This window comes from Pipra filicauda, unplaced genomic scaffold (genome assembly GCF_003945595.2).
Source record: "Pipra filicauda isolate LSUMZ 115617 unplaced genomic scaffold, ASM394559v2 scaffold297_size1274073_pilon, whole genome shotgun sequence".
Taxonomy (NCBI): domain Eukaryota; kingdom Metazoa; phylum Chordata; class Aves; order Passeriformes; family Pipridae; genus Pipra; species Pipra filicauda.
The window spans coordinates 620,529-643,329 of record NW_024104417.1 but is presented as its reverse complement, the minus strand read 5'-3'; the positions used below and the strand labels follow the sequence as shown (position 1 = coordinate 643,329).

General features: G+C 37.2%; 1 protein-coding gene across 2 annotated transcripts in view; it reads left to right on the top strand.

Moving 5' to 3' along the window:
- RETREG1 (reticulophagy regulator 1) overlaps positions 1-22,801 on the top strand; it is a 65,937-nt gene that overhangs the window by 33,391 nt on the left and 9,745 nt on the right. Inside the window, exons 1-4 of one of the 2 annotated variants that reach the window (XM_039383054.1) lie at positions 8,897-9,078; positions 18,804-18,930; positions 20,858-20,942; positions 22,112-22,249. In XM_039383054.1, the coding sequence (XP_039238988.1) occupies positions 9,044-9,078; positions 18,804-18,930; positions 20,858-20,942; positions 22,112-22,249 (385 nt within the window). In that variant the 5' untranslated portion in view covers positions 8,897-9,043. Of the gene's footprint in view, positions 1-8,896; positions 9,079-18,803; positions 18,931-20,857; positions 20,943-22,111; positions 22,250-22,801 lie in introns of those variants that run through there. The other variant, XM_039383053.1, reaches the window with a different exon arrangement.

The following is a 22,801-nucleotide window of genomic DNA, read 5'->3' as shown; positions in this document are numbered from 1 at the left end:
GGGGATTCCTCTAGATCACAAATCAACACGTGCCCTTGCTGACAAACAGGTTAAGCTGCAGGTCTTCATCGATCATCATTCCTCCTCTGAACCTTTCTTGACTTGTATTAGCCCAAGAGCCATTTGACTCTCTAGTTTTTTTGGGGGGTGAGGGTGATTGCAGGAGGGGACTCACTTCTGTTTTACAGTCTTGACTATCCCCTTGCCTTTTCTGTGGAGCTGTGTGATGTTTCATTGGTCTCCCATATCTTTAAAATTTGTAGTTGTTTCTTAGAGGGCTGGATGTTGAAAGAGTAGAATGGTTGTGGTTTGACAAGTATTCACGTTGGAGAAACTCTGTGAAGAAATTGGTTTATCCAGTCACTCCAGGATAAAGTTAGTTTTGTTTTAATCAGTACACTCAGAAGTAACCATCTTATTTAGTTTGCAGTTGTGTATGTGTATGAACTGCTGTTGTGTGAAGCATACTGTTGCTTCATCTAATGTAGTTCTTGCTGCTTTTTCTCATTATTACCTATCTTACTCTTCTATGTTGTTGTAAGTGATACTATGTAGAAATATTTTCTTTAAGTTTAGCATTTAACAAGTTTGTCTGTTTACTCTCTTGAGCTGGTAGAGCTATAATATGAGATCAAAAGGTAATATGAACTGTGGTGAGAGGCTTCTGTATTTTCTTAATACTCCTTTTTAAACAAGCTGGTTGATCAGCATACACAAATATGTGCCTTTTAAAGTGGCACACACTCTGACATTTTTTCCCTGATTGTAGTTCATAAATACTTTAAACTTTTTTTATATAAATCTACATGTTACTCTTTCCTTTATAATTTATCAGATTTTCTAACATGCGATTACATGTGTTGCAATTGGAAGGTACTGGCATGTAGCATACAGATTACCAGTTGCTGCATCAGATTAAAATATGGCCTTGAAACTGAGTCAAATTAGTGACAATTTAATTATCTTTTTTTTGTTACAGTTGCACAGTTGTACAAACTACCACATTGAGACTGAATAAAGACAATGCTGTTGCAAAAAGCTCTTTATAAGGGGAGAGAATAGGATTGTAATTTTACCATCAGACATATTAAACACTGGAGACTTCATCTCTTGTTACACAGTAAATGAACTAATAGATAAGAAGTTGGTGTTAATAAGTTGATAAATTAACAGTATTATTTAGTCATCTGTCTCGCTTTCTCTATATAGGCATTGAAAAAGGCTGTGGACCTTAAGGAATCAAAATGAATCATACTTAGTATGAAAACATTTGGCTAGCAATTCTGAATATTAATCAAAACTTTGGCTCTTTGTGCTGGGACATAAGAATAGGGTTGATGTCGGTAAAAATGATTAATATATAACTGTGTGCTATGCTTACATTATAATATACTTGAAGTCCTACAGTTATTCATCCCTAAGCTTCTAAGGTCTAATTTGGGGCTGGTGACCTGGACTTGGATCTAGTTATGGCTTGCAATTGCACTAACCATTCTCTGGAGAGATTTTCTTACGTTGCACTGAAGAATAAATTATATGACTAGATGGAAAACTGGCTCATATCCTCTTGTTCCTAGGACAGTTGTAGCAGTGAAATAATGGTGGGTTGTCTTAGCAAACTGTGAGCATACCAGCAAAATCTTTTAAAAATATGCACTGTCAGTATGTGGTCTGAGTGTTCTAATTATCTTACAGATTCTATGTAGCTGAGTGATTTCTTATCTTCTTAATTGAATTACATATAGACTTGTCTTCTAAATGTACTTGTATAGAAAACATTACAAACTTCTCAGATTTGTGCTTTAACTCTTTGTGTCAGTACTTTTGAAAACTATTTTGAAGTCCTCATGCATTTTTTTTAACCAATTTTTTCAAAGGAAGATGACTTCATTGTGTAGCTATCTTGCTGTTTGGTCTGCCTTTCATATAGTTTATTTTTTTTCAGTAGGAAAAGAAACCAATTGCTGAGAAAAATCAGATTCAAATTGCTACAAACCAAAGGAGACAGGGAGATGGGCAGGTTTCAGAATCTCGTGTAGCATGTGTACCTAGGGAAAAAACCTGCATTTTAATGTGACTTGACTGAATTACAGATCATGATTATAGATGAACTAGTACATAAGCACTTTTGTAAGTTTAGGGTAAATAATTTCATGAAAATGTATGTAAAGGGTTTTTTGAAAATTTGGGAAAAATATTCAGTTATCTTTAGAAATTGCTCAGATCATTGCTAGGTGGGTTTAGGTTTTTTGTTTGGTCTTTTTTTTTTCCTCCAAATATTTGTTTCTTTTATAGCTGTTTAACAAGATCCCATGGCCAAAAAGTCCCAGAGCAGTTGAGATTTTCACCCCTAGTGGTAAGATCTTCTACCTTCCTGTCTCCAGCTCTTCCTCTGTTTGTGACACAAATCCAGCATGATCTGTCATATTTGTATAGAGGAAAATTTGCTATCTTCATGTTACTAAAATGTAAGATTTTACTTTTTAAACTGCAGTTGAAGTGTCTCTTACTCCTTTAACTCCTCTTTCTGCTTGTGTTTGAAACTCAGAAATATTCTCATGCATTGTGGAGCATTATTATGCGTGCTTTGTGATGAAACACTAAAACCTCACAGTGACAATTCATTTTTGCTGATATTAATCAGGTTTTGGTGTCTGTTGATATTGAGTTTGCTTTCATACTCAATTTTTTATGATTCTTTAAAAATACCTATTCATGTGCTTTGTTCTGCCCAGTATTTATTGCATGTGGTTGTTTAGCTTTTTGAACGTTGCATTACTTTTTTTATGTCAAAACTGGATGCTGTTTTGTTTGTGGTTTTTTTCCTGAATATGCAACTCGTAATTTAAAAAATGTTTTAATAATTAGTTGTTTCATCCAGGTAAAAATAAGGATCCTGTATAATATGCAGAATTCCATGAAGAGAGAAAGATAGCAGTTTTTTTGTTTACTTTTATTGGTCTTCAACTGTTGAAGACAGTATTTTTTTTTATAATCCTGATCCTAGGTCCAGCTAAATACCAAACTACATTTTGTGTGTAATAGGTGTCTTCAGCTTTTTTAGCACACTGCTTACCAGGTTGTGGTTACACCTGATATAATACCCCAGCAAATAACTGAGCACGTTCAGTAGGTCCATTTTCATGATTTTTCATTCACACTTGTATGAAAGGCTTCCTCTCTTATAAACAAGGCTCCTGTGTATATCTTACAGTGTATGGGGAGATCTTGAAGTTAAGGAAATATATTAAGTATTTGCAATTTGAAGTAAGCTTTACATAGAAAGAATCAGGATAGGTGTCATTCAGCAAATTTGGATGTTGAAAATATGTGAAAATTGGTCATGCCCTTCAAATTGATGGATCACAGAATATGCTGAGTTGGAAGGGAACCCACCAGGACCATCAAGTCCAACTCTTAGCCCTGCATGGGACCATCCCCAAAATCACACCATGTGCCTGAGAACTTCATCCAAATGCCTCTTGAACTCTTGTCAGGCTTGGTGCTGTGACCCCTTCTGTGGGGAGCCTGTTCCAGTGCCCAGCCACCCTCTGGGTGAAGAACTTTTTTCTAATATCCAACCTAAAGCTCCCCTGACACAACTTCAGGCCATTCCTTTGGTCCTGTCACTGGTCACCACAGAGAAGAGATCAGTGCCTGCCCCCCTCTTCCCCTCACAAGGAAGTTGTAGGCTGCAATGAAGTCTCCCCTCAGTCTCTTCTTCTCCAGGCTGAACAGACCAAGTGACCTCAGCCACTTCACATATGGCTTCCCCTCAAGGCCCTTCACCATCTCTGTTGCCCTCCTTTGGGCACTCTAACAGCTTAATATCTTTCTTATATTGTGGTGCCCAAAGGTGCATACAAAATTCAAGGTGAGGCCACACCAGTGCAGAGCAGAGTGGGACAATTCCCTCCCTCCACTGGTTGGTGATGCTTTGCCTGATGCCCCCCAGGACACTGTTGGCCCTCCTGGCTACCAGGGCACTGCTGACTCATATTCAACTTGCCACAGACCAGGACCCCCAGGTCCTTTCCTGCTTTCCAGCAGGCACTGCTTTCCAGCATCTCGTTCCCCAGTCTGTACAAACATCCAGGGTTGCCCCACCCCAGGTGCAGAATCTGGCACTTTCCCTGGCTGAACTTCATATGGTTGGTGATTGCCCAGTCCTCTCATTTGTCGAGGTCTCTCTGCAGGGCCTCCCTGTTGAAGAGCACAGGGCATAAGATGGAGCTCTGGGAACCCTACTAGTGACAGTTCTCCAGTCTCATGTTATCCCCATTCACAGAGAGTACTTTGTGCTCAACCTGTGAGCCAATTACAGTAATGTGTGTGTGCTTATAAATACAGAAAGGTACACACACAAATGTGATCAGTATATTCAGTTCTATATTGAAAAAGGTGGGAATATTTTATTTTGGGATACTTCATGTATGTTATTAGTATGATTTTTTTTCAGTAGCATTAAAAGGGATTTCAAATTAGTTTTCATCCTAAACATGCCTTTGACAATGATGGTAAGTTTTAAACCCATGCTCTTGCTGAAAATAACATCAGCATAAACCATCTACAAAAATTAAAATGCTAGCCTTTAAATTCCTTCTGGAAATACAAGCTAAACTACATGTTTTTTTGGGAGTGTGATTTTTTTTTCCCATCAGTTGAGGATTTTTAGGATGTCTTTAAGTGCACAGCAGGGTGTTCATAATTTTTTCATCCGCATTATTAGAAGTGAGTCTTGTTCACAGCTGAATAATTAGAACAGGGTTATATGTTGAAAGCACCATCTTACTCTCCTTTTAGGTGAGGAGAGACATAGAAGGCAGTAGTGACTGTGAGTAGTTCTGGAGCTGGTTGACCAGCTAAAGTGTGCCACAGGCTGACTAATTAAAATCTTTGAAAGCTTGCAGCCCGGGTGAGACACATTATCTACCACGCAATGCCAGATGACACCCTTGCACTCCACATGGACAACACGCTGCCTTTTACCTACCTCCTAAAACCTTGGAGCATCTTCAGTATCTAAGTATGCACAGCAGTGCATGTGACACTATTTCCAATCCTCTCAGCTATTCAGTAAGGCTGCTTCCTTGTCTCTGGCAAGAACGTAGCTTTTATTTCCCTTCTTGTGCTGGAGACTTCTGCAGTCCTTGGTGCCTGCCTGTAAAAGGAAAATTTCTGATCTGCATGCCAGCACATCTTTTGGGATGTCTTAATACCTGACAGTGAAGAGCTGTTACTCAACGACTCTCAAGCAAGTTTTCAGAAAGGTTTAGAAGAGGTCTGCTTAAGTGAAAACAGGGCCATGGAGATGAACAGAAGTAAGAAGCATTGATTCTTTAAGTTATCCAAATAACATAAGGAAGACCAGGTACTCTGGAAAGCTATACGTAAAAGTAACAACAGCCAACAAAGCATGAGGAACAACTCACAAAAAGAGTCAAAATGTGTAAATAATATGTAAAAGTATGCCCGCACTGGGAGTAACTCTGTACATTCCCGGGGTTTTCCACCTTAAATTGGTTATAGTAAAAATAGGAAGAGTTTGCAAAAGAATAGTCAGGATGTTTGAGGCCATGCAAGAGCTTACATGTATGAAACAGATGAACGAAATAGGGCTTTTAAAGCTGAATGAGCTGACCAAGAGTAGGACATTGTCAATGGAATCTTTTTCCTCTTGATTATAAAGCCAGGGGCTTCCATGTTAATTTCAGAAGTAATAAGGCTGGGGAGAGGAACTCGCAGTAAGGTGGAAGAGGTTGTTCTTTCTGTTAAGGAATGAACAGAGTCAAGGGGAGGGAAAATTTCAGAAAATGCTGCATATGAGAAGTGAGAGAGACATAGCAAGCCTGGAAGATAGCAGCTCAGGCAAAGAGGTTGCTGAGAGGAGCACAGATTAGTCATGTGATTTGGGGCCTCAAAAGTGGCAACAAAGAACTTAGAAGGGACAGAGAGGACTCACCCAAGTCTGCTGCAGTTTTCAGAGTGCAGTGCTCAGGTGCAGCTAAGCAAGGAAGTAAGAACGTCCTTAAAAAATAACATGGGTAGGGAAAGAGCTTTTCCTTCCTCAGTTCTGTCATTTCTAGTCACTTTGAGTTTTCCATATTGAAAAAGTTTAAAACTGATTTTTAGCTACAGAGAGTTAACTGTCATCTACCTGTTTCAGTATAAGACTTCTTAGAAACCAGTTGAAGTGGCTAGACTGGAGCAAACAAAATTGTGTGGGGTTTGGTTGTTTGTTTTTTTTTGTTTGTTTCCAAATAGTATGCAGTTAAGCTGCAGATGTCCTTGCCACAATATGTTATCGGTGTTATCACAGGACAGAAATCCACCCAGAGCTAAAAAAACAGGCATCACTGCTGGTTCAAAACTCCACAAGTTGGGAGTCTGGAAGATTATCTGTAGAAGGCAGCAATGCATTAGTCCCTTGGCTGTGCTTCTGGACACAGGAGGAGATGGCAGAAGCCCTTTGGCCTGATTCAGTACAGTATGTTTGTTCACCTCCTGTTGTTCCACCCAAGTGGTCTTGGAGAGGTCATTCCGTCTTGTGCAGCTATGAAATAGTCTGGAGCCTGATCTGCTGGAAAACTCCAGATGGGCCAATACAAGCTCTAATTCCCTTGGGTGCAGAAGTATTCAGAATGATAAAAAAAAATGAGATTAATTTTTTAGATAGTCTTCTTTGTGTTACTGGGAAAAATACTTCAATGTGATTGTAGTGTTCTGCTAATTAGGTGCTCATCCTGTTCTGAAGTCTGATTTACAAAAGTGATGAGCAGTGATACCAGTAGAAATTAGTCTTTGAGTATTGAAGTTTTAGAAAGTATTTTATAAATGCTCTACTTGCAAGCTAACAGGTCCTTGACATTTTAGATAGGTACTCATTTAGTAGACAGTTTTGAACTAATCTTTCCAGGTTTTGTTTACGAATAAGTACATCAGGTGATATTATCCTCTTTACCTCAGTGAGGGCTGAGAAGAATTCTAAGGAATTGTAAAAGTAAACAGTGAACCATTTTTCTGCTGTGTACAGAGTGTGACAAAGAAATGAACAGTCCAGAGCTGTACTTGAAGAGTTTGGAGTTCATCAAGTTCCAAGACTGTCATACAGGGACAGACAAGATACTGAAAGCTTTTCAGCTTCTGAGTGTGTTCATCAAGTGCATTAAAATGAAATATTTTGTAAAAGGCATTTTACGTAGTAAATGTATGTGGCTGTGTAAGAGTATGCTGCAATGAATGTTAAACAAAAGCAACCCCAAGTTGCACAAGGGGTTTATATTTTTTTGCTTTCATTTTTGATGCCACATTTAAATTTTGAATGATTCTTTTATGTTTGTAGATTTCAGTTATTTCTTTTGCTTCTTTTCACAATTGGAAGACTTCAGAACTTTGGTCTGAAGATGAAGCTGTCATACGAAATCGTTTTATTAAGATTTTTGAATTTAGCAGCTGTGTTGTTTCAGGGTAAGCTTGAAGAAAATTCAACTCTTACTTATTTCAGCTATAACTATCATAAGTTATAGAAAGAAAAGAAAAAGAGGACTGTATTGGAATATGAAGGTATTGGTGATCATGGAAAGTTTCAGTTGTAGGGCAGGAATGAATACTTACATATATATTGCATTGCATAATTTAGACAGAGGACTTTGTTCTCGTTCTTTTTCTTGAAATTTATATTAAAAAAAAGAAAGAAGTAAAGATAGAATCCTTTATCATTTTGAAAGCAGCTTTCCAGAAATGATGTATTACTCACAATGCACCAAATAGAGCTTACCAAATCAAAGATATATGGCATACCTTTTTTTTCCAGCTTTGTGTGTTTCTTTTAAATTTATTTTTAACATGTGACGTCCCCAGGACAATTCCTACTGTCTCATGAAGGAGAGGCAGGTGTAAATCTTGCTGGATTCCTCCCTAGAAATAAAGATTTCCATGTGAAGACCTCTGGATGTAATATTTATTTGAAAATATATTAAGAACAACAGGTCAGCCTGTTTAATGAAAGAAGGAAGCAGTGCTGAGCAATGTGCTGAACAACATATATGTGAGATCCTTGGAGTCTTGGACTGTGTGACAAAGCTTCACCAGCACAGATAAGGTTGCTGGGGTGTTGAAAATTAATAGAGACGTAGGTGGTGTAGCTGGAGTGACAGAATCCCTGTCATGCATGCAGCAGAACGCCATAGGAGGAAATCCATATGTCAGTTCACCTTAGGTTGTTCGCAGAAGTAATCAAAGTATTTTGGCAGAAAACCTCTTCCTGTCAGCATACTTTCATTTTTGAGGACTCTTCCAGCACAATTTGCTGGTATCCCTATGATAGCTAAGACTGCTTGTGGCAGATGAACTTGGAATCAGAATTTAAAACCAATGCAATGAATAATCATTGAAAACTTATCTTCCTATTCCTTATTTTTAAAAATTACCAATTGTGGATTTTTTTAATCTGTGAATTTAGTCATTAGAGAATAATTTTGCTGCTTCTGACAGCTTGTGACTGACACTTTGTGGGGAGGAAAAAAGGTATTTTTTATACTTAAGAGTAAGCTCTTTGTTCTCATATTTTTAGGCCTATCACTTTATTAAAAGTTTGTGTCATTATGCTTCCTATCATTTTGGTGCTGCTTATTTACAACTGAGAAAAATGGCAGATGCTGAGGAAGATTTCCAGTGGAAGCAGAAAAATAAAATGTACTAACTGGGTGGTGATTCTCCCTCACATGACCAGAAGGAAAACAAACTGTTTGGCTTTTGGCTGTGCTTGCTACTAAACACCCTGTCATAGTGTGTGAGGTGAGTCACGACCTGTTTATTTATAGCTGTGGCCAATCAAAGCTGACCGCTCGAACTTCATTCAAGACCAGCAGGCTCTTAGGATGTCTTGTAAACATTTGCTCTCTGAGCAAGGAGCATTCTTCCTGGCAGAGAGCAGGACAGGTGCTCAGGTGGTGGCTCCTAAAACACAAAACAGAATAGAAGATTGTGGCCTGGATTATCTAGATTGGTAGAAAGAAAGAGAGAATTCCTTTTTACATCTGAAATGCCAGACAGTGAGGATCTGGGACAAGATGACAGGTACTGTACATTGCTTGTGATGTTCTCGTGCAGAGCAGTAAGGACTGAGGCTTCATGTAATTAATCTGTGTGCACTCCCGAGTGCTCAGCCTGAGATCAGTTTTCTCTGCCTTGTAACAGATCATCTGCTTCTTGAGGGTTTTGCCTTTAAAGCTAACATAAGGCTTCTTAGGAGAGAAATAAGAGTCTTAATGTCTGCGTAGAGGTTAAATTGTGTAGCTCTTAGGTATTTGTTAAACTAAAGCTGTAGGGAAGAAAATACTGGGTGGTTCCCACCTAGTCAACTTTTCGGAACCATGGGACAACTTACAAACCTCAAAATGTCAGGCACAGAAATAGTTTAGTTGGAGCCAGGCTACTGATAGAACTGTAACTCATTTCTGTGAGATAGGGCACTGTGTCCCTTTGCCTGTCTTTCTGAAGTTTAGCTTTTAAGTTACTTAGCTTTATAAAACCAATGGTCAGGACAAGAAAAAAGTAGTTGGATCTAAAACTTGATAACAATTTAACAAATACTGTTTTCTCAAATATGATCCAGCACATTCCTGTGAAATAAACGCACTAAATAAATTTAGCTAAATAGATTTTAAAATATGTATTTTAGAAGTTGATGCTATTGATGTTTGGCTAGGACAAAGTCCACATGGTTTTTCCATAGTCTGGATGCTAATCAAAATGTTAGCTCTAAAATGGTGTTAATGAAATGCTTGATACTGCAAAAAAGTATTTTTGTCATGTATGTAGAATAGAATTTATAGAAGTTAGTTAATAAAATGTCAGAATATAGAGGCAAATTTAAGGAATTATAAGGATCAAAAATGAGCATTTCATTATGGCTTTGGATTTGATTTCTTCTAGTTAAATTTAAATATGAACATTTATGTGGATGTTTTTCTAGTATGTGTGTCAATGTGAGATGAAATACAGGAGACACCTCTGGTTGTCTGTTGTAGAGCAGCATACTCAGGCACAGCCACCTAACTGGGTGAGTGTGGGTGAATGGATCCCCAGGGGTGTAACTGTGTCTCTGCAGGGGTGGGGTCACCTACACATTTCCGTTTGCAGGGATATCTTAAGTTGTGCCCTATATATGACATAGACTAAAATTAACTGTAGTAGCAGGTAGTATTTTTTCTTTTCTTTTAAGGAAATGTTGAACTCATGACTGGTAATCATCAAAGTGTTAATTGCAGTTCTTTAAAAAATGTTTAGCAACATCTCCAGTTTGTTCAGTTGTATATCTTTCAATAAAGGAAACAGGAATATGTGTGACACATTAAAAAAGGAGGTTTCAGCTTTGTAATAATATCTAACTTATTTTGTTCACAATTCTTTCTCTATAAAGGCTTGTAGCAAGCTTTGGCAGTTAAACAGAAGTAAAACTAGGCCTAAAACTCTAAGACCTCTTTTTCTTTCAACATTGTTGGGGTTTTTGTTTTGTTTTTGAAACAAAAACTATGAACTTTTCTAGAGCAGTAACCTGAAAAAGAATGATAACAGGGCCTGCTCTGCCCATTTATAATTTTTGAAGCTACCATTAAATTAATTGACCCCGATCCTATTCCCTCATCCTTTTGTGTCTTTCCTAATGAGCAAAAAGATTTGAGAAAAAAGTTTAATCAGAAGGTTCCGATTTTTTTTCTAAAATTAATTTGCTTTTTTATCTTGGTCATAACAAATAGGATATAACCAGAGGACATTCCTACAGAAGTGCTAATGAGATTTAGTGGAAGTCAGAATATTTTGGTCCAAGTTAAACAGGAGGGAATGGAAGGAGGAGCTATGGGAACTCTACTGGAACACTGTAGGAACTGTACTGGAGCAATTAATCTTAGAATTGCAAAAGAAGAAATAGTAATGTAAATGTACAGATAATGAGGTAATTTTAAGGGCACACTGAATCAAAGCTGAAGCTTTATATACTGTAAAAATGACAGCAGTGGTATTTTTGTAGAAGATGCAGAATGGGCTTTGTTCCCAGATTGGTTTCAGCACACTGCACTACTTGTAGCTCCTTCTTAGATGCAAGTACTTCTTATATGCTCTCTCCTCTTGAGTTCATGTCCTACTTCAAAAAATATGTAGTATTGTGTCACAAGTGTATTTCATGAACATAGTTACATCAGAGTTAAATACGTGGCATTGGTCAATAGTCTGTTAGTCATACTGTGAATTTCAATGAACAACAAGCAAAGAAACAGAGGCACAAATACTTCCTAGTAAGGCTAGTAAAAGAGCTAGGGATTGTGAAGATTAGGTACCCACTCATATCTTCTGTTTTGTTTTGTCATATGATCCTGGGTGGTAACAGATGAAGAGCAGTGAGGAAATACGTGGCCGAAGGTAGAGGATTGAAAACAATTTAGCATAAGGAGGTATTTTCCCCCAGTAATTCTTTATCATCAGGTCCCCTATAGTTTTAGTGTAAGATGGTATACTGTATTTTTTAAAAAAAATTGACAACTCATGAGAAACGATGGTCAAGAATGTATAAAAGGTACTGTGAATAATCAGTCCTGAAGTGGTGGAAGCACATGGCTTTAGGTGTTCAGAGAGATACCAAGAGCATAAAAATGTCTGTTGTTCTAATCGCCCTCACCTGCCTATTATTGAAAAGGATGGTGGCCAGAACCTTTTATGACTTGAATTAAAATGGGAGAGAAAGCTACATTCTTTTGGACCAGTTGATTTTGAACTACAGTTTTATAGTGCATGACCTTTCCCAGCATCTGCTTGGGCTTAGAAAAATGAAGATCCAGTTTAAAGTCAAATCTGCATGTTATTTATTTACTCAAAGCATGTTAAATTGTAATTATAGAATAATATTTGCTTCTTCTGCTAGTATTAGTTAATAAAATCTAAAGTATTTTATTTTCTTTTGTGATTGAATTCTCTGCATAAATGGAGGGAACAAGTTGTTAGCTCATGCCAGGAACTCTCATTAATACAATATTTCCTCAGAGTAAGGAATAACCTACTCCTACAAAGTACATTAAAACCCTTTGAAAAGAGTCAAAAAGAGGTTTTGCACAGAAAGAGTTAAAGCCACCTAGTGATGTTACACAGAAAGTCGGTTTTATGTTTTTGCAGGTCAAAAGTATTCTTTGGCACTTGAAAATCCAGTTTTCCTTTTTTGTGCAGCTGCCCTGCAACTCAGAGAATGCTCAGCTCATCTTTCCTAGCTGCTTGACTTTGAAAGGCCTTGAACTTGGAGTATCCCAGCTGAAGAATGAGGAGGCTGTGAAGGAGGAAAATTAATTGATTTTGTGAAAAATGGTTAACAGAGTTGTCTTTGCAGGAGAAAAATAAATCGCAAAGAATTGCTTCCAACAGCTGAGCAGATCTGTTTAAAGTTCTGCAAATGGAACTCTATATTCCTGTTGATTAGGAAGGCATTTCCTTACTTTTCTGAACAAAAATAATGCAATAAAAATGTCTTTTTTATGTAACCAGTTTCTGTTACAAGCAAGAAGCTGACCGAGAAGATCCCAGTGCTTGTCCTGTCTTGGTAAAAAGACAACAGCGCATAGTAATAGCACTGTAGTCTTTGCTAAACAGAAAGCAAGTCTATAATAGTATTTACATGTCAGTCAAACACTCAGTTTTCATGCAAAGAGATGCTTTAAAAATTGACTAAATCATGAGTTTGGACTAATAGCACTTGACTATCAGATCACATTTTGAATGACCTCAAACTGCAGTAGTAGCTGGTGTTCTTCTCAGGGGAACCGGACAGGAGTACTTCAAAGGAAGAGTTTCCCATGAGAGCTGGCCTACCAATTTGCTTATGAGAGTCTCTCTAGAGAAGCTGGACAATAAAATGCCCCAAATTTAGTTAGAGTATATTTTGGTTGGTTTAGCAGGATATTCAGCAAAAGGTGACAATATTTAACATTCTATGTTGAGGAACTTGTGGAATTGCCTTCAAAAAAGCTGAAATCAACCAGTTTGCGTTTGGTCAGCTAAAGAAGGACAGTGCAGCTCCTTATTAAGACTTATAAGATGACTGATGTTATACCTGAATAGAAGAGATGAACACATTCCCTACAAAATACAGTCCTTGTAGCAATGGGTCATTTTCTATTTTTTTTTTGTTTTTTAAGCAATCTGTTGGAAAAGATGAGTTCCCCTATCTCTTTGCAGAACACTTCAGTGGATTTTTATAAGAATAGGATTGCTTTCATTTTCAGAAAACTTTGTTCTTGACTGGTAATATAAGCAGTAGAACCACCTTCATTGATAGGATTGCTGATTGTCTAGCAGCACACCAGTGGTAAAATGTTCCCATGTCAGTTGAAGAGAAGAAAATATCATTATGACTTTAGTTCAACACACCGTGCAGGAAGTGTATAGAGTCAGGGATGAAAGGTTGCTTATATTATGTTTTGTTAAAAGTCAAGTATCCTGACTGGTCTGCTGTGCAGTCTGTTGAAAAAGGCACATCCAGCCTTATCAAATGCTGATGATTTAAACATATTTCTTGTACAGTAATATTACAGAAAAAAATCTTCTTGGTCAGGATATACAAAGGACGTGCATGTTACTGAAAGCTGTGAAATAACATCTTTGTTTCAGCTTTTTATTCCACATCTTCCCCTGAAAAAAACCAGTAACAGTGAATTGGACTGACTCACTGTTAATAAAAAGCACAAAACTGAAGTGTTAGATAATAAGGTCAGGAGAAAATACTTTAAGAGCTTGAGAAGCAATGTTGCACAGTATTAACAATTACTTTAGATGTTACAAATAATGTATTTGAACTACAGGAGATATTATAATTAAAAGAAATTTCTTAACTGGGAAATATTGTTAGCTGCTCTTTGAGGTTGATACTACATTCTCCGGCTTTAATTTAAAAACAAGATCTGTGTGTATATCTTAGAGATTCCAAGTGTGTCCAAGCCTCAACACTGAAGGGATGGTCAATTGTGATCAGTTAAAGGATGTTTGCCATAGTACTACACATTGCTGAGCCTAAACCTGTACAGCACCTACAGATTAGCAATGGGAAATAAAGTGCATATGGATATCTACAAGCTGGAGAGATTTCTATTAGAAAAGCTTGGTAGAGTTTGTAGCAAGAAGGTTGTAGATGAAGGTTCTTCCTGAAGTATGAGAACAGTTGTATTTGTGGATGCTTCCTGTATTGCTTTTTCTTTCAGTGACACAGCATCCTTTTGTGGAAGTCTTTGAAGCAAGCAGGATTTTACATGGTGCCCCAGTGATTCATTTAAATTGCAGGTCTCGTTGACTAGGTCATAGCCACATGACACAAATATAATTATTTTAGTATATTTAACGATTGCATAGGATCCAAAAGTGGCACAGGATAGAGCACGGTTCTCCATAATCACCTTTAAAATTAGCCACGTATGTCATTAAGATGCTATGCTGTGAGTTCAGTGGTGCTGGCCATTCTGTCTTTCCACATAGTGCACATAACATCCACAAATTTGTTACATTGTGTTTCAATAAGGCTAATCAATAGTGCGTTGTTTTCTACTACACAGTTCAATAGTAGATTTTAGACAGTTTGCTATTTGCACTTTAATACACTTAACTGTAAAATGTGCTTTTTACACTATTTTATGTTTTGGAGAGGATAACTGCATCATTATGATCACTTCCCTCTGCAGTGAGGTGATTTCTTTCCTCATAGCAGAGATCTGTTGAAGCTCTGAAAAGGTAAACCTGCTTGACTGGGTTTTGCTAACAGCTTATACTTTGGATTTCATTTGGTTAAATTTCATACTGAACTCCTGGTTCCCTGTTTGTCCTTAGGTATCCAGTTCCCTTAAGTTACACCATTCTGTAAGTTCTAGATACACTTTTTAAAAAGCTACAAAATAGCCATATTACCTATTAGTAGATTTATATATCTTTGGGAATGTAACTTTCAGCTCTTCCGCCTTGACTAGTATGTTCTAAGTTACCCTTAAAATTACAGTCTGTACCGGCTTCAAGCATGTGTGGTTACAGTTGGGAAATCAAGAGGGTTTAGAAGCTCTATAATTACTAACTCTATGTTTATGTAGGTGCAGTCCTTCAGCTCCAGCGCATCACGGTGTACTCTGTCACTGCTGCAGTTCTGAGTAGCATGTCTACAGGAGATACATATAAAACTGTATACACGTAATTAAAAAAAATCCAGCACATCACGAAAAGATCTTTAAAGCAGTAACATGAGATCTGCTGACCTTTCTGAGAGAAATGTGATGGGGCTTTGCTTGAACAGATGTCCAGATACAAAATGAGAGCATGACACCATCAGTCATTTTTAGAGAATGTAATGCCACTGACTGTTCTGGCCAGAGTTTGTGACTGTGATTGGTGGAAGCGTCTGGGCAGGAGTGTGTTTTGGGTAGGCTTTTTTGCAACTACCAGGCAACAGGGTATGTATTTGCTCAGTTGTAGAAATGAGGCCATAGGCAGTCAGAAAGATATGAGTAATTTATTTTCTTTCTGAACACCCTCAGTCTTACTGACAGTAGTTTTAGAATGGAAGTGTAGCACTTCATATGAAACTCAGGATAAGTGATGTGACATAAAACTTTCTTCTTTCTAAGTTGTGCACAAAAGCCTTTAAGGTGTTCAGGGACAGCTGGCTGCTTATATCCCAAAAGGAGCACCTGGACAGGAGTACCAAAAGCTGTTTCGGCAGGAAATATAGGGTTCACATTTAAGTCATTTATTAGGGTACTGTAAGTTAACTCCACTAATATACAGGGGCATGACATAACCTCTCTGTCTTTGCATACACACCACTGTATGTTGTACGGACAGTTATATGATGGACCTCCTTTCTTTCTCACTCCCCCTTCACAAAGATCTCTGTTGCTTTCCCCTTGTTTGAACCCTTTGGTCTCCGGGTAGCACTACAGTTCAAGTGGGCTCTGGGAAAGATGTCACCAGGGCTGGTTGAGAGATGTGAACAAGAAGAGGTAGCACATGCATCTGATTGTCACGTTGAAGATCAGCAAGCTGACTTTCTTACACCACTAATTGTGTAAGAACAGAATAAGGCTTCAGAATAGTCCCTGGCGTTTCCTGCAAATTAGAAAACTGTGGCTATAGTAGAACTGACAAAGATGTCTTATGATTTCTTGTGGCTTACAAAAAACTGCCAAGTATTCTTTTGTGGAGCTCAGTTGAGGGTTTGCAGTATTTTTAAGCAAACTTCACCGGTACCATCCACTCTTCTTACTTGTCTTCTTGTCAATGGACTACATGTGGACTACAGAACCAAAACATGTAGGATTTTAGTTTAAATTTAATCTGAATTTCAGCTTATACTTTCAACACCTTGGCTAAAGAAAGCATTACTAACAACCAAGTAAAGCAATTCCAGAATACTTTCTGTACAAGTGTGCCATTTTTCTGCATAATTTGTGTTTTTATTTTGAATTATTATTAGTTATCCCACTGTACCTTATTACACCTTCTCCTCTCTAATCTATATTGTCTTTATATTAGTGGTTAGCATATATGAAAATAGTTTGCATTATTATTGTAGTTTATGCTTTCATCTTCCCCCCCTCGGTTTTTGCTATTAACTTAAAATTAGTAAAATTACTATCTACAAATGTCCTAAATATTTCAAAGCTCTGATTTGATAGTAGGCATCAGGCCTATCTGTTTTTGCTCTGTGCTTCCCCTAAGCTTAACTTTGATTGTCAACCATTTTAAATAAAGGGTAGGAGTAAAAATCTGTAAAAGGATTTTGTAATTCAGAATACTGTCATAATAGGTTTTCAACACTGGAATAAACAGGCAACTCTTGAAATACTGATTAATGGTGCAGAATGGTTTACAAAAGCTGGAAGCAGTGCTTCTTTAAGGGGAATAGCCTATCCTATAATGAAAATTGCAGTTCCTGTAAGACAAAACCCTTGTATGCTACTTTTCTCAAGCAACTAAGTGTCAGAGATGATGGAAATTGAAATCTCTGTTGTGGATATAAAGTTCTGTGTAACTGTGCTGATCCCTCTAACTGGGCTCCTGCAGTGATCTCCATGAGTTCCTTTATGGTTTTATTTACATCCTCTGTCAGGGGTAAATACTTGCACGTAGTGCAATGCATGGCTGGGAAATTGCAAAAGTCACCTAGTCCAAGACATGGGGATGTCACCCTATGCATTTGAGGTACACTATTTTAAATAGTTCATTGTTGATTCTCAAAATGGGGAAAAAAATCTTTCACCCTGAATGTTTTGTAATGTAAGAAGAAATCACACCACTGCAGCGCAATAGTACTAAAATAAAGTCAGGAGTTAGACACTGATTTGAGTTTTGGACTTCAATGAGTTTTACCCCGTGTTTGAAATAGCAGTTTTCTGTAGGTCACGGTGCCCTGGGCATTGATGCTGTGACCCCCCTGCACTGCTCCTGTCCCATGTGATGAAGATCCCTGCGCTGGTCCTGGCGCTGCTGTGTCACCACCTGGTGGCGAACCGAATACAGCCATGAGAAAGGGGAAGGGACTCCGTGGGTGTGTAACTAGGCATTTTTGACTGAAATTGTTCTGATTTTTACAAAAATAAGGCTGCGGAGATTGTGTATCTGATAGGAGTTGACAGTTTGATCTGACAGCCTGTGAGTGTGGTATTATTGCTGCACCAACAATTGTATAGCTGTTTTTTCCATAATTTAGATTTTGATATATGTTGTAATTCAATCCACCCATCACAGAATGTTTACTTTTAAGGCAGTGATGCACAGGACATGTAATGGGTTATGTATCCCATAAAATAGCTGGGGTAGTTCATGGCTGACTTGCATTCACTGGAATTGAAGCTGTGTGTGCTCAGCAGTATATTATGCAAAAGACAGCTGGTGTAGAATTTACTTCAGATTCTCAGTGTTTGCACAGTGGTTCATCCGTACTTTGTACCAGTTTGATTTGACACTGACTGGCCAGTCTGTGTTTTTCTTTTCATTTGTTGTTTCATAAACGTCTTTGTTGTAGTTGTTTTGTCTACTCCACAAAGGTATACAATGTGACCATTTAAACTGGGTATTGTCTAAACTTTTCAGCCCCAAATATGATAGATACATATGCTTTCAAATGGGTTTCAGCAAATTCTTCAGTAGCTTTTGGGGAGGGGGAGTGTTATTTTATTGAAAGTACTGAACAGTCATAAGATAAACTTTAGAAACAGTCCTTTCAATAAAATGGAAAAATTAAAATTTAGTAAGGAACTGAATCAAGACTTCAAGAGCAATTTTTTTTTCTAGGTTGGATAACAATTTCATCATGATAGTTTGCAGAGCAAGACAAAAAATAGAAAAGAAAAAGCAGAAGGATTATATGCATGAAATTAAATGTGTTAATATGTATGGCCATCCTTTGGCAATGAAAATACTGTGGTATATTTTTTAAAGAAAAAATAATATTAAAAAACAAGTTTGGGGTTCATTTGCTTAATTTAGATGACAGCCCCTTGAACTCAGTGTCTTTGTATGGCCATGATGAATAAGCAGTCATTTCTTTGGTAATTGCTTGTATGGAGACTCAGAATTGCTACTACTGAACAGATTATTTTTTTAGCTTAAAAAGGTCAAATTAGCCTTATATAAAATATGTTTAAACAAGTACAGGTGTCTCTAGCATAGCAGCACCCATTGGATTGCCAGAGGCTATGGCTTTACAACATGGTGTTTTCAACTAGTTTCAACTTTCATATGAGCTGTAAACAAAGTTGAGTATTTTTGTTTGTTTTACTCAGCTGGAAAGTCATCGATTCCAGGCAAGACTACAGACCCAGAATAAATCAGTGCATTTCAGAAACACTGATGAATTTATTTGTATTTCTTCAAGAAATGTCCCACTTTAAGGAACAAAATCCCGGCAAGGTAAGCACTCCCAAGTGAGATTAACAGTTCTATATGGTTTAATAAAAAGGTGAGATAAATTTTAAAAAAACAAACAAGCCAGCAAGCAGAAAAATTGAAAAATAAAATGCTCATTCTGATACATTAAGTCATGAGTTTCTGCTAGCTTTTTTGTGCTGTGGAGAACATGGGTAGGGAGTCAGTGAGAAAAGCTGTTCACAGTAGAGTTTATAGCAATACGATCCTTTCTCATGCAGCTGTTGGAACTTCACCAGTTAGTCCATGGACTTTTTAAAAGAAATTTAAAACATAACAATTTAATAAAAACTTTAAAAAGAAAAAAAAGTCATGTAGGCATGTACCTGAACATAAACTTTTTTTTTTCCCCTCAAATAACTGTAGTCTTCAGGAATAGCTGCACAAGTATTTAATGTAAGAAGAGAGTTCCTCATATTTTATTGTGATAACTTTTCTTCTATACACTTATAGTTGGTGGTTTTCCTTTTTTTTTACTGGAAAGACTGAGCTGGAGAACCCAGTTCATGAAGAGGCAAGCAAGAATAAGGTTTTTTCCTTCCAACTTGGAAGAATATCATTACTTAGTTCTAGTCAAAAGTGAAGCAGATTTTTTTTCCCCAAAGAATAATATAAATAATGTAGAAGTATATTATGGCAATAGTAGATTTCATTTTTATATTTGTATTGCTAAATACAAGTTAAAAGGAGATTAGGAGGCTTTTTCTCCTCTTTTAATCTTGGTTAGTTTTACCGCAAAATCTTCCTGAAAATATGCCATTCAGAATTAGCAAACAGAATGTATGTAGTACCACGCTCAAATATTAGCAGTTTAGACTGAAAATACAGATGAGCAACAGGATGAAATATCTTTAAAAAATGAATAAATTATGCAAAGAGGAGTTATATGTTTGAACAATAAATAAATAAATATACTTAAAAGTATATAAATAGTATATAAATAAATATACTTTGGACAATAAATGTACTTAAAAGAATTATGTATATAATGAAGTAAGGAAATGCAGTATCAGTATACACAATCCCATAATTCTGTCATGTGGTAACATGACACAGTAACTGTATGTTAAGGTATATCTAATATGGGTTTAGAAAAGCTAATTTTGACAGCATATTTTCCCTTCTTTTTCCTGACCTCATTCTCTAAGTCGTGTCATTATTTTACTGCTATAATTAGAAGCAAATTAGGCAGTGATGCTGTGTGCAAAATTTTTCTGAAATAGCCATTTTATTGCAGTTTAGCTCCAAAAGCAAATAGATTCTATCTGTAAACTTCCAACAGATCAATTCTGTACTCAGCATTGTGCAGTTGCGAAAGATGCACTGTATGTCTCAGTCGCCACAAAGACCAAATCTTGAATTTTATATTGAAAATTCAGCTCAGTCTTGTCATTAACAGGGATGCTAGAGTAGCCAACAGGCATCAAGAGAATGCTTGCCAGCATATGAGAGAAAACAGTTTCACGAAGTAACACAACAGGGGAGAGAACTGTAGCTATAGGAAGGATGTTTTGCTTTTGTAAGCCTGCAGTAAGTATGTATTGTAATATTGCAATTAGTGAGTTGTTTTTCCTGCATATAAACTGTTCAGTCTTTCTTTTTCTAATGAGGGTGAAGTAATTTCTGGTGATTTTAGCAATAACCGTGAGCTTGTTAAACCTTTACAGTAAATGAATAAAAATAGCATGCTTTTATAATAGAAGAGAGGATGCATCCTAATTAGCCAAAATGGAATGTTTGATGCTTATTTTTACCAGAAGCGTTAAAAGTATTTCCCAGTTTAAAATTAAAATCTTCAACTTTGCACTGAATTCTAGTTATGATTTAGCATGCAACATTTTTCTTTTTAACAAAATTATCTAAACAGTTAAATAGTGAAAGTGTTAATGGTCAATTTTAATGTTTTTACCAGTTTTGCCTACTAGTCTGCAGCATATGTACATTTTTCACTGTCTTGGGAAGTTACATTCCTGGAGTTGTCCTCTCCTATGTCTTGTGTAAGTATAGTCTCTTTTTCAGTCATGATTTGTGTATGTGGTTTCTTCATTATTTGATCTCTATATAGGAAGTATTTATTTATTTATATCTATTTACATACACACACAAGTTTCCAGAAAACACCAATCTCTGTGGGACAGGATGCTGTCCAGAGGGACCTGGACAGGCTTGAGAAGTGGGCCTATGGGAGCCTCATGAGGTTCAGCAAGACCAAGTGCGAGGTGCTGCACTTGGGTCCAGGGCAGCCTCCAGTATCAATGCAGGCTGGGGGATTAAGGGATTGAGAGCAGCCCTGCTGAGAAGGACTTGGGGGGCGCTGGTGGTTGAGAGGCTGGACATGACCCAGCAATGTGCACTTAGAGCCGAGAAAGCCAGTTGTATCCTGGACTGCATCAAAAGCCGTGTGGCCAGCAGGTCAAGGGAGGAGATCTACTCCAGTCTACTCTACTGTGCTCTTGTAAGGCTCTGCCTGGAGTACTGCATCCAGTTCTGGGTTCCCCAGGACAAGAAAGACATGAACATGTTGGATCAAGTCCAGGGAGGCCACCAAGATAATCAGAGGGCTGGAGCACTCTCCTGTGAAGTCAGGCTGAGAGAGTTGGGGTTGTTCAGCCTGGAGAATGCTACAGGGAGACCTTTTTGTGGCCTTTCAGTTCTTAGAGGGAGCATATAAGAAAGATGGGGACAAACATTTTAGCATGGCCTGTTGCATTAGGACAAGAGGTTTAAACTAAAAGGCGGTCAATTTAGATTAGATATAAGTAAGAAACTTTTAACAATATTTTGTCACAAGGAAGTCAGCTTACTATTTTTTTCGGCATATTGATTCCGGCACAATGTTGCATAATCATGTTTTCTCGGGTCAAGATAACAAAATCAGGCTAAGTCAAGATGGTGATAAATGATATAATGATCATAAATTGTACCTTACTGAAAATAAAAAAGATGTCAATTGATAGGAATGCAATGGTATTTTCTGTGATGAGTAAGAATGGCTGTTGGAAACTGAATTTGACATTAACAGTTTGTCTGATATGGGATTTCACAGCGCATTTTTATGTAAAAAAATTTAGTAGTTATTGTATGCAGAGGCATTGTTTAAGCTTTATTAACTTCTTATACAGCGATATTTCAATGCAATTTTTCTCTGTCTTCATTTTTGTCACAGTATTGTGTGCCTTTTTGTGTCCCTTCCTTAAGTGCAATGAATTTGGACAGAAAGTGTACAGCAAAATTAAGGCTGTTCTGATGAAACTAGATTTTGGAATAGTGGAATATATCAACCAGAAGAAAAAAGAGAGATTTGGTGAGTAATTAATTATAGTCCCAAATAATGTATTTCTGTATGCAGAGAAAATTTTATTCACCTTGCAGACAGTTTGGTTTGTCCTGAGAAGCCAGTCGTAAAGATATTTCTCGCTTTTAACCTTGGTACTGTTATTAGCTTTATAAGGGGTGACAGTGTATGTCAGACGTCTGGGTATGATAACAAAAATTACTATTTCACGGAAAGAAGCAAGGCAAGCTTTTCATACTTTATTAGATGTACTGCTTGTAAGTTTTCTGAAAAAACTTGCTGTAAGCATGCAATGCTTGTAGCTGTTTAGATAAGGCAAACTTATCCAGGAGTGAGACTCACTTAAGGGTCTCAAAATAAGTGCATAACAGAATTTTCAATAAGAGACAAAACTCTGTTCCAGTATCTTAATCCTCCTTGGTTTCTCTCCCCACAGCAGAAAGAATTTGTTTTCTTCCCCAAATACTCAAAAAGTGTTTAAGAACTGCCATAGGATAGTAGCTACAAGTTAATAAAAATTTTTAGGTGGAAAGGGGAGAAATCAATTTAAAACAAAATTTC